Raw genomic sequence first — 12,889 nt, 5'->3', positions numbered from 1 at the left:
TAGAATGGGGTCTCTAATTTCGATCAACAAAAGGGCTAAATTAAATATCGTGTGAGGTGTCGGATTCCCGTAGCCTACCTGAATCTAACCATGATGGGTAAGTAAAAAAAATGGTTGTGAAAAACAATATGGTATTCAGCTTGGTCCCTGAATAATTTAAAAGAAGTGAATAATTACAGTCCAAAATGGTAATTATTGTTGGCGAGTAAGAAAGTCTCTGTGAAAGTCAATAGCACTGGGCTGGGTCGCATTACTCCAAACTCCCTCCCCAGGTCCTCCCTCCGCTATTAATATTGCAGAAAGCGCTCGTTTTCACATCACAAGCATTCTGGAGACTATCATGAACAGTTAAACATAGCGAAGATAAAAGCAAGAAAATGCCGATAACGTTCACTCTACACTTTAATCATGGAATAAATTCTGGGATCACTTCGAAAACATGTATAGGATATGAATGAATGGATGATGCATTTATATAGCGCTTTATTGTGTATTGTTGTACACCCAAAGCACTTTACAATCGTGTGGGGGTCTCTCCTCAAAAGTGTTGGGCAAGTTAATCTGAAAATGTAATCAAATTACTGATTACTGATTACTTCTTTTAAAATCACGTTACTGTTCTGATTAATTTATTTCAAAATTAATTAGTAACTGGTTACATTACTAGTTAGAGAAAGAAAGGAAAGTCTCTGTGAAAGTCAATAGCACTGGGCTGGGTCGCATTACTCCAAACTCCCTCCCCAGGTCCTCCCTCCGCTATCAATATTGCAGAAAGCGCTCGTTTTCACATCACAAGCATTCTGGAGACTATCATGAACAGTTAAACATAGCGAAGATAAAAGCAAGAAAATGCCGATAACGTTCACTCTACACTTTAATCATGGAATAAATTCTGGGATCACTTCGAAAACATGTATAGGATATGAATGAATGAATGATGCATTTATATAGCGCTTTATTGTGTATTGTTGTACACCCAGAGCGCTTTACAATCACGTGGGGGGGGGGGGGGGGTCTCTCCTCAACCAACACCGAATTCAGTTTTGTAGCCATAATATATGGGTTTATTAGGCTATTTTATTGAAATCCTTTTTTTTATTATTAATATTATTATTAATTATTGTTCCTACATCCCATATTCCATTTAAGATAGAATCCACTTGATTTTGCGTTGTATATTAAATAGCCTATTTAATGCAGACACGGCTTTTAAGCTGAATTTAAAGCGTAACGTTGTAAATTACGCTTAGTCTTCATAAGAATGATTGCTCCTAAAAGTTAAACTAACCCGTGGGAACTAAAACATGTGCGGGCAAGAGCACACCCCTAACCCACACCGATCCAAATAGCCCCCGGAGACAATCTTTGCTTAGCCTATAAATCCCCCGGCACCATGCAGTTTCAATAACACTAGTTTATTTTTAAACAGACACTGAATATAGATGAAAAGGCTCGAGGCCATTCCCTTTTTCCGTTTTTACTTATGCACTCTTTTAATTTATGCAGTTTCTTATGATTTCCATAAAACGTTCCCTTTCAAAACAAAATAAATAAGTTGTGCACAAAATAAATAATCAGTTTTAGTTAGAACTTTTCTTTTCTTTGGTACGTGCATGATGTCTGAGTGAATGTATTTCGTTTATTAATTTAGGTTTTGACAGTGGTCCAGTCAGACGTTGACATTCGTGCACGAGCTCGTAGTAGTGTGACGGTGGTCGTTGACTGGTTTGTAAATATACTTAACATCATAATCGGTTCCCTAAACGACTTGGCCTAGATCACTTCTTCCTTTCGTTTTGTAAACATTAGGTTTGGTCCAAGAGACTTAATCAGATGACTCCTCCTTTTTAATTTTGTATCATTTTCTTTTTATTTCTTTTTATTTGTAAGTTTTTGCTATTCGTATTTATTAGGTTTTGGTGCGATCTAAAAAGCCTGCAACATAACATAGGCTATTCACCGTTATGCTACAGAAAACATTGTATTGTATTAAAAACATACAATAACACACACCAGCCTAATTCCCATGCACGATCAAACTCGGAAAGTGGTATTTCATATTAAACTAATCTTTTCGTATAGCCTATAGGACTACAGCATTTAGTTTAGGCTGCTACTACTACTAGGTTGGCAAATCTAAAGTCTTCCTAAATGCCACGAACGCCCCCGCACACACTGGCAGACAAGCAATCACTTTCATGTGTTAAAAGATCAGGTGGTGAACTTTAAACGTCTCCAGGCCTCGATGACAGCACTGACTGTCGTCCCCATTGGTCCCGAAGGCAAATAGTTAATGTAAATATGCTGGCGCTAAGTGGGAGTGCCTCGCCATTAGTTTAGCTGTCACATGAGCGCTGTGGAATGTCTTCAGTGGTTGTGTCGTTGAGGTCCGCACTAGCATGTGGTCACCCTCCGCGCGCACCTCAACACTAGTCGCGCGAGAGCCGAGTATGGTGAAAGTCCACGCGCTCTAATAGGCCTAAGAGAAAAACCGCTAAATAAGCGCTCGTGGACATTTTGTATCAGATCGGCGGGATTCCAAGGCGTCTGATTACCAGAACGCTCTAATAGAGGACAGATAGAGCGCATTTATCCAAAGGACTCGAAGGTTTCCAATACGCGTTTTCCTCCACAGATAAAAGGCACTTCGCATTCTTCTGAAAAAGGTGAGATTTGTTTATGTTTGCGGTGTAAATTCTTGTTTCTTTAACTGTTCAGAGGCAAACAATTATCGCGAGGAGCTGCGATAATAACCAAACACTGTTTGAATCTTTATCCACAGTTTGTCCAGAAGCGTACGGCTTTGTTTTGAACACTATAAATAAGCTACATGCGTATTAAAACACGGGCTATAAATATGTAGCCTACAATCTATTTAAATGGGCTATAAATATCTATTTAAATATATAGCCTCTTTGCAATGCCTATAGATAGCCTAAATAAAAATCAATTGTACTTGACGCGCATTTTAAGTTTTATTTAAATAGAAAAAAGAAAAAATTTAGAAAAATAATTCTACTTCATTTGGTTTATCAACAGACCAAAGATGTAAAGCTCATCTTTTGTTATTACAATTAAATAGGCTTAAAGCTTCTTACACCTTTGTTAAGCTCTTTGGCAAGGCTCAAGGAATCATTCCCTTCCTCTTTTTCCTTAATAATCCCTGGTGTTGACACAAGACTTGTTTGCTTTTTCTAAACTGTCTTTTGTTCAACACAAAGAGTAAAGTTGTATTGTAAACAAATTCAAATGGACTAAGTCGAGTTTCGTAGACGTTAATACCACAAAGACGACCATCTCGGTATATTTACAACGATCTTTAGACAGAAATGTGTTTTATGTAACCATGGTGTAAGGTTCTTCTTCTGCTTCTTCTCATTGTTATTGTTATTATTATTACTACTACTACTACTACTACTATACATTTGATCTTTTTATAAATCTGTGAAATAAGGCAATAATACGTCGTTTGTTTGTTTTTTTCAGTTTGTAAACCAGTCCTTTAAAAATATTCCTTGTATCCATCTTCGCAGATTTCCAGGAATGGAATCTATCCCAAATCAGCTGCCGGCTGGAAGAGACCCCAGCTGTTCGCCGAACTCTAAACAAGACTTGCAGTCTTACTCTGGCCCAACGCTCAAGCCGAACCAAGTCAGCAAGACCTCTTTATACGGAATACCGATCGTTTCACTAGTCATAGACGGTCAAGAGAGACTTTGCCTAGCTCAAATATCCAACACTCTCCTGAAGAGCTACAGCTATAACGAAATCCACAACCGGCGCGTGGCCCTGGGCATCACTTGTGTGCAGTGCACTCCGGTCCAGCTGGAGATTCTCAGGCGCGCGGGGGCTATGCCTATTTCCTCGAGACGCTGCGGGATGATTACAAAGCGAGAGGCCGAGAGGCTCTGCAAGTCGTTCCTGGGTGCCCAGAACCCGCCGAAATTACCAGAAAATTTCGCTTTTGACGTATCGCACGAATGCGCGTGGGGCAGCCGGGGCAGTTTCATCCCAGCCAGATACAACAGCTCGAGAGCGAAGTGCATTAAGTGTTCGTTCTGCAACATGTATTTCTCCCCAAACAAGTTCATCTTTCACTCTCATCGCACGCCGGAGTCCAAATACACGCAACCCGACGCAGCAAACTTCAATTCATGGAGAAGACACTTAAAACTGACTGATAAAAACTCACCGGACGATGTGGCCCATGCCTGGGAAGACGTCAAAGCCATGTTTAACGGTGGCAACCGCAAGAGGACGCTGCCAGTCGGTGGGTCTGATAGTTCGTCCTCGTTTAGTACGCAAGCACCGAGAGGTCAGACCCAGGGGGAACCGTCTGAGGTGCCCCGCAAAACTCTCCGATGTGAGGATGACAGGGGGAGCGTGACGATGCCGAGCAGCATACGCAGTTACCCCGTTATTCCGGTGCCCAGTAAGAGTTTTGGGATGTTACAGAAAATTCCACCACCGCTCTTTCCACATCCATACGGTTTCCCGGCGTTTGGTTTGTGTCAAAAGAAGGATGACGGTGTGGTGATGGGAGAGCCAAACAAAACAAACCTGTCAGGTGTTTTCTGGCCGAGCGCTAAAGACAGTGCCTATCCCTCCTTTCCGATGTTTTGGCCTACAACAGGCACCTTGGCCATGCCAACATACCACCATGCCCAACCTAAACCTCCATCTGACGTGTTGTGCACCAGACATGGTGAGCTAGACGTGTCAGAGCAAAGTGACCGAAGCACGAGCACCCCTAAAGACAGCCTACTTGATAATGAACGCTGTTCCAGCACTCAGTCTACCCGAAACGAGGAGGATAAATCTGGGGATGAGAGCAGGTCGATAGAAGGGATGCCAGCCACCCCAAGAAAAATAAGCTACATATCTGCATTCAGGCCGGTTGTTAAAGATGCTGAGAGCATCGCAAAACTATACGGAAACAGGGGTCCCTATTCTGGTCCTCGATCTGGTTATATGTCACCAGATTTCTTGAGTGAAAGCTCTAGTTATAGATCGGTGTCTCCGGACGTGGACAGCGTGGACGATCCGGATGTGGATGTTGAGTCACATAAAGTGCACGAGGACGAGGAGTGTTTGCAGCTGTCTGTGGATGACCCGCGGAGTCCTCACGGTTTGACCGTAGCGCAGAGTGATGGGGTTAAAGGTCAAGACCAAGATAATAGCCAAATGCACACCCTGAGTGACCTACACACGACGAATTCAAGTGAAACGCGGTCGTCTGATTTGGAGAGCCAGGGCAATAAACACACGACGCGCTTTGAAGTGAGTAACTAACGGGACCATGAGTGATTTTATATAAGATTCTTTTCTCATTTTAAAAAGCAGGGTTAGGTAGCCTACTAAACGGCTTGCTTTTCATGAAATTTTTCACTATTATATTTATTATTCCTTATTATTTGAAATTATAAATATCTATATAAAGTTGCCCGTTATAGTAAAAAACGGCAATGCATTTAATGTTTTTCTTTTTCTTCCCTTCAACTAACTATAAGTAAATCCTTTCGATTGATTTTTTATTTTATAAAGTGCGTTTTTATTCTATATAAAGTTGCCCGTTATAGTAAAAAACGGCAATGCATTTAATGTTTTTCTTTTTCTTCCCTTCAACTATAAGTAAATCCTTTCGATTGATTTTTTATTTTATAAAGTGCGTTTTTAGTTTAATCTAATTTATATATTTCGGCTAATTATTGTTAATGTTTTAAAATGAGTAAGTAAGGTGAATGCATCCAGATTGTGGAGATAGCCTAATTGTCGCGCTGCTTTTAAAACTTAGCCTACTGATTAATTCAGGAAATTTGTTATGAGTGGCTCGTCATAATCTTAGTTCTTTAAAAAATGTAATCAGATCAAAATAGCGGACGTTCCACTCGTATTCTACTAATCGCAGTTTAATAGAAAATGCAAAATGGGATAACTGCGAATAATTGTCTTCTCAATTTTACAGGTCTATGCGCGTGAAAGGGACGAGCATGTGCATCAGATGAGCACATCTAATTTTGGTTCAACGACGAGTGGTAGGCCTATTTTCAGTCATGTGGATTTTTCTTTCTTCATTTTTTTTTAAAACAAAGTCCTTATTATCATACCGCATTTGTAACATAAATATAGTAAAAGACGTGCATGAAGAAGAACCTTCGTCTACGGTGGAAGAGATTGAACCCAAAAATCATCAGGATCAAACCAACATCAACGAGGAGCGCCTAAAGGAACCAAATGATGGTGCGTACGGTTAACTGGCCCTCCTAATATTCTGCACTAGTCTGTGGATTTTCTTCATACTGTATTTGTTGTGTGTGCAGATGAGGAATCAGTGCGCAAGGACACTGGCAGCAGGGTCTCCTTAATTGAGAAAAACATAGAGAACATGGCCAAAGGTAATCAAACAAAACAATATATGCTGCATTTAGAAGAGCTGAAAAGAAAACGTTGCAATTCATTTAGAAATGAGGTTTTCCATGGGGGTTTCAGCAATAGCATAACAATTCTGTTTATTTTGGTAATAAAACCATTGATAATTTTGTAGTTCAAGAGTCATTTTTAAACATTTGCTTGAGCTGCTGCTTTTATTTATTTAACAGCGGAACTGCAGAAACAACTTGTGGAACAAGTTGAGCTTAGAAAAAAGTTGGAGCGTGAATTCCAGAATCTAAAAGGTAGGTTGGTATATGTTCAAATTCGTTCTAATATATTCTTTATGCTTTCCTAAATGTTTACAAAAATATCAGATCATTAATTCATAATAATTTATTATAATAATTGTTACCTACTTACAATAGCTTGAATTTAAGTCATCCTAAATTGAAATATTAAGATATTTTTACATTTTTATTTATAAGTACTGAAACTTGCCGAAAAAAAATAACAATAACTGTTTGAATATAATTAGCTTTTATAAATATGGATACAATGCGTGACAACTTGCCTCTGCCTGTAAAATGCTGCTTAATAGTTGGTTATTTCAAATTAAATATTAATAGCTAAAAACTCACAGGTAAAAATTATATTGTCATGTGTAAACAAGAGGGAGTCTGACAAGACATGCAACAAAGAATCCAACAATCAACAAAGCTGAAAAAAATAGATTAAGATACGTTTTGCATAACATGGGCACATGAACCGCATAAAAAGTCTGCCAACGTTCCTCACAGTGAAAAGATTTTGTGGTCATTTGGTTAAATGTTACGCTCTCCACACTGTGGATAGATAGTTGGATGGTTTTTCATCTCTTTTTTTTAAATTGAGAATGAATGGTACAGAAAATAATGAAATACACTCAACAGAAACAAAATACTGTAGCTCATGATAAGGTTTAGCATGACAATGATTTAAACAGGGACAAATTAATATTGGAGATGCTGATGAAAACTGATTCTTAGAACGACAACATTCAAATGTCTTGATTCTACACAATTTTAAAACGTATTGTGAACCGTATTTTTCTGTTAATTTTTGAAGAAGTATACTCTAACATAATGTCATATATAAATCATTTTAAGTTTCAGTGCTTTAAACTTATTAAAGTTTAAAGCACTGAATAAATCAGTTAATAAATCAGTCAAAATAATTCATTTTTGCAAAGCACTATATCATTTTTTATTTTCTATATAGTAATAAACATAAATGTGCCTTGATATTTAATTTACTTCACATTTTCTTCTTAGACGGTTTTCAAGACCAAATGAAAAGGGAGCTCTCATACAGAGAGGAAATGGTGCAGCAACTCCAGATTGTTCGAGGTATGCGTTCAACTACACATGACAGGATTTGGCTATATTTAATAAAAAACAATACACTAAACTATCTATCAGAACTGATGACATGCTTTTAGGACCTTTTGTGGACCTTTCTGGAGTTCAAATGAGATTGTTCAGTCCTTACGAATAAGGACTAAGCTACTAAGCATCAGGTTTATGCATTTTTCATTGCTGCAATAAGGGACTTGCATAGACAGGGATCTGATGGTATTTACACGTACACTTGGATGCCAGAAAATCCCATGCACAAAACTGAACCAGTTTAGATGAGGGGAAAAAAATTAGTCTTCCAGACCTGAGATATCCTTTGTCTCTCCTGCGCAGACACTTTGTGCAGCGAGTTGGACCATGAGAGAGAGACACGTTATACTATTCAGCAGAAGTTAAAAGGTAAATGATTCTAGCAAAGGCAAGCAAATATTAGCATTCAAGATAACTAAAGGACTTGGAAAAAAAAAGCTCTTGGAAGTATCCCAGGACGTGTATGACGGTGACGGTATTCAGAAGTGTGACCTTGAATATTTTTTATAATCCAGGCCAGCTGTTAATTTGTAGACGGTTTATATATTTTAGAACCATTTGAGCCACACTGCAGTATATTATAGCAGTTATTGTCCTAGAACACATTTTTTCTCACACTCTGTACCCCAACACATATAATCATATGCTGCTTTTGTTTTAAATTATTCATTCACTTTTTTCCCAGAAGCTCACGACGCACTACACCATTTCTCGTGTAAGATGCTGACTCCGCGTCACTGTGCTGGGACCTGCACCTTCAAACCTCCTCTTCTACCGCCTTGATGGACACCTATTGAAGACATGTGTTCATTAGAAATACTGCTGTGTCAAATAAAACGTAACTTTTTTCCTCTGCAAAACACTGTCAACCTTTAGACCTGGAATAAGCAAGTGTGTACTGTAGTATTTTAGCTCTTACACTGTAATGAAGTCATTTTCATTTGCAAAAGAGTGTTTTCAGAGTCACTGTATGTACTGTATAATTTATATAAAGTTCTAGAAAACTGCATTATAAAGAAAAATTGACGTCCCACTTAAAAATATTATCATCAGCTGTAGAAATCACTGGTATTAAGTGGCTATGTGCAATGGATATTTGTTATGTATCCTGTGATACCTTTTTTGTTCGTGATAGTTTGTTAAATTAGCTGCAAAAATAATTCATGTTTTTGTATATTTTATTTATTCCATGTCCATGTTGGTTGTTTATTCTCATCTGCATATTTGTATATTTTTGATGTAAAGCACTTTAAATTGGCAGCCCTAACTGAAATGTGGATTAAATGATCTTGTTTGAGAGTCTGTCTTCATTTTAATCAATTTCCATAACAATGAACTACATTTGCATCTGTATAAGTCACAAAGAACAACATGACATTGATATCAAAATCTTAGTTTGACTATTCCTGCACATATTTCCATGAAAAGGACTGTATCATTATGACAGTTTTGATCAGTGCAGAAATCCAAGCATTTGTTAAAAATATAAATTGCTGTTTTGTACATACTGTAGTGTAGCATGTACATATTGACTGAGTGAATTTATGATCTTCTCCCCTTTGTTAGACATTCCTTTTTGGTTTATTGAGCTGAATATATTTACTAACTATTATAATTATATAATCAAAAGCTGTATGCAATTAATCATTTTTGTTGAGTTTATATTTACCGTCTGAAAGATGATTGCGATACTTATTCATACCCTTATGCTGTACTACTACTTTTTGTAAAGAAGAAATCGTTTTTAGTCATCATAATTTTGTTTTTTGTTTAATGCACATATAAGCAGCATGAGACTGGTGTCCCTACATCTAAAGGCCAACTATGGGTCATGAAGGCCAATGGCGCAAGTATCCACTAACACTAATTCTTGGCATTTGTAACTGATTTTACAACTCCATTAGTTTCTATCTCCATGTATTGTTTCAGCGGGTTCACGACAACAACCTTGAAGATGAGAAGGTATTGTTTGGTTCTTTCCTCTTAGCCCATCAGCTTCCACAGAACATGTATTCATGGACAACATCACAAATAATGAGACCCCACTTATCAACTCCTGAAACGTTGGGTAAAAATAAATGTTCTGTCTTCATAATTACTGCTATTATGTAGTCAGCTGTATAGGTTTCTAGAACTTTGCTATTTTAGAATCTTAATAGGCCGCATAAATTGATTTTAGCAGTTGTGCCTAAATTGGCTATCTCTATTGCTGACTTCTGCTTGTAGAATAGGTTAGGGTTAGGAAGACTGTAACTCTGACTCTAACTACTGTCTATTGGACAAGCTGTTTTCCCCCAAAATAAACATATTACTATCTTCACTGGTTAATCAGTTTAATTCTTTGCAATTATACAGCACAGATGGAAGCACAATAATTATGTGCAGAATAATCACCATAATGGCTTTGTTCTGACACAATGAAAAACCAAAACTATTTGATGATAATACAAATTATAAAAAGAAACGGCGTAAAAATACTAAATCCTTATGCCCTCATGAGTTTGACTGCACTTTACTACAGGAAAAAGGAAAGGCACGGAGTTACAATAAAAGGTGTGAGGCTGCCATCTAGTGGACACAAATCATGTTAGTAATACCAGACTCGACATAAAATAGTTTTGTTGGTCAGTACGCTCTTTAAAAAATCTGAAATATTTTCAAACAAGCCTTGCTGTATAAAACTAAAAATCAAATTCGCTTGGTTCTTTAACTTGTCTGCTTAAAAGCGATCTTACAGAGTGTTTGATTCACCTCACACACACACACATGAAGTAACGTTAGAAATGTTTTTATTTTTACTGATGGGATAAAAAGTCAAATAGCAAATAGCCAAACAGCAGAAATGTTACAAACTAGATGTTTACGATTTGATAAGAAGTAAGTTATCAACTCACATATCAGCATTTTATTTTTATCTATCAAAATCAGACGAAAGATGTAAAGGATTTTAGCATTGTTTCATGTAAATGCTATATTTGGTTTTGACTTTGAAAGATGAATCATCGTTGCAACAAAGTGCACGTGATTACAAAATTAGAACATGGCATAATCCCCGAACTGTTTTTTTTTTATTCATGTTCTATGAAACGAACTGTTCGAAAGAACCGATTTGTGGAAATGACTCGGAGTTCCCATAGCTGATCAGATGACAAAACCGAATGCAAATTGCATGTGATTATCTGGAACGAAAGAAAGTTTTGTTTAATCAATACAGCAACACATTTCTGAATTTTATAACATGATTAATCTAACAAGCGAGAGCGTTTCGTTGCATGAGATCTTGTCGCTGATGAATGATGCCATGTTTTGTTTCCATTCAAGCAGTGTGAAATCGCGTAATCCGCGCGCTAATTTTTGAACGTTTGAACAAGCGCACGTATTGGTCACGTGCCAAGGCTCTGATCACGCTTGCGCCAGAGAAACAAGATGGCGGAGAGTGCGGAATTGAAGGTAAAGTGTAACCCGCAATTTACTTTCAATACAGCCTTTATACAAGACCTGTTCGGCAATGTTTTCCGTCCGACCTGTTTCTGCGATTGACTTTTGAAAGAAGCGACGTTCCGTATTTGATTTAAAGGCGCTTTATGAGCAGCTTTGAACCCGGTTAAAGGAACACTGTTATTGTTGTGATGGATCCAGCTAGCTGCCAGCTAACCCGCACAGCTGTCTGCCTGCTCGTGTGAAACTAGCCCTCTTCCATCTGATTGAAGATATTAATACTGTTAATTGTTCTTTTGACGTTTAAATTAAGTGATTAAATAGTCCATGGATCGTCAGAGGAGTCAGTCGTAAGTGTGAAGCTGCATGCGGGTGGTGCGTAGGCTGCTAACAGCCTGGAGACTCGGTACTTTGACAGACTTCTCTTAACCTGATGCATTTATAAAAGCAGACAACTGCTCAGTCCCATGACCTAGATATATGACAACCAAGACTGAATTTTGTGCTTCACAGACACGTTTGAACCTTTGAATCGAGTGTGTGACATCCAAAAATGCTGTCTTTGTGTTTACACAGCACTAGATTTTGAGACGCAGCCATCGACCACGGCCTGTTTCTTTTAGTTTCACTGTGATTTAGTAGGACGTTCGTTTAAAGCTGGTGTATGTCTAGCTGGTGATGCTGTGAGATCCGTTGTCCTGCATTTAGACAATATGTGAAGACATTTTAATGTGTCTTCTGTCATTGTTGTTTATCTTGATGGGATTGTTTGAGATTTACACCAATGTTGTCGTGTTTTATTCATGATTTGGATTGCTAGTGATATTAAAATCCATTTGGTCAGCTGTTTGTTGTTGTACTATACTGTTAGTTCTTGTGGAGAGTAGGGCTGGACGATATGGCCAAAATTGATATCATGATATATTTCTTCATTTCGGTCTATACTATATAATTCCGATATCGATATGAACACTATTTATCTGAAATAGAAATCTTTTGTAACATTATAAATGCCTTTATCATCACTTTTGATCAATTTTAAGTATCCTTGCTAAATAAAAGTATTAATTTCTATCATTTCTTTCCCAAAAAAATTATAAACATTATACTGAATGGAATAGTGTATAATGTTACAAAAGCTTTTTATTTCGGATAAATGCTGATCTTTGGATCTTTCTATTCATCAAAGAATCCTGAAAAAAAAAATGTACTCAACTGTTTTAAATATTGATAATCAGCAAATTAGAATGATTTCTGAAGGATCATGTGACACTGAAGACTGGAGTAATTATGCTGAAAATGTACCTATGTATGATCACAGGAATAAATTAAATTTAAAAATCTATTCAAATAGAAAGCAATTTTAAATAGTAAAAATATTTCAACATTTTACTGTTTTTGCTGTACTTTGGATCAAATAAATGCAGCTTTGGTGAGCAGAAGAGAATTCTTTAAAAAAAACATTAAAAATATTACTGTTCGAAAACTTTTGACTGGTAGTGTAGGCTGATTATTCTTATAGATTGAAACAAATGTGCTTCAGTCAGAAAAAAGGGTATGAAAAGTGCTCCGAGTCGCTGCAGAAAACAAAACAATTTAGCTGGAGACGGGCTTATTGTAAATGCAAACTCATTCTCTGCCAGCAGGAGGCGCTT

General features: G+C 37.4%; 2 protein-coding genes across 2 annotated transcripts in view; both read left to right on the top strand.

Annotated features, from left to right (window-relative positions):
• Positions 1-2,537: 2,537 nt before the first annotated feature.
• On the top strand, positions 2,538-8,727 carry skor1b (SKI family transcriptional corepressor 1b). Its single transcript, XM_016270261.1, has 8 exons — positions 2,538-2,666; positions 3,534-5,280; positions 5,966-6,035; positions 6,130-6,240; positions 6,321-6,395; positions 6,600-6,674; positions 7,683-7,757; positions 8,482-8,727. The coding sequence occupies exons 2-8, from the start codon at positions 3,544-3,546 to the stop codon at positions 8,577-8,579; spliced, it is 2,241 nt and encodes a 746-aa protein (XP_016125747.1). The 5' UTR covers positions 2,538-2,666; positions 3,534-3,543; the 3' UTR covers positions 8,580-8,727.
• Positions 8,728-11,178: 2,451 nt separating this feature from the next.
• LOC107583868 (E3 SUMO-protein ligase PIAS1-like) overlaps positions 11,179-12,889 on the top strand; it is a 22,667-nt gene continuing 20,956 nt past the window's right edge. Inside the window, exon 1 of the mRNA XM_016270220.1 lies at positions 11,179-11,246. Within this exon, the coding sequence (XP_016125706.1) occupies positions 11,223-11,246 (24 nt within the window). The 5' untranslated portion in view covers positions 11,179-11,222. The remainder of the gene's footprint in view (positions 11,247-12,889) is intronic.

The sequence above is a fragment of the Sinocyclocheilus grahami genome, unplaced genomic scaffold (genome assembly GCF_001515645.1).
Source record: "Sinocyclocheilus grahami isolate Dianchi unplaced genomic scaffold, SAMN03320097.WGS_v1.1 scaffold55.1, whole genome shotgun sequence".
Classification (NCBI taxonomy): Eukaryota; Metazoa; Chordata; class Actinopteri; order Cypriniformes; family Cyprinidae; genus Sinocyclocheilus; species Sinocyclocheilus grahami.
This window is presented reverse-complemented; position numbering and strand designations above follow the sequence as displayed.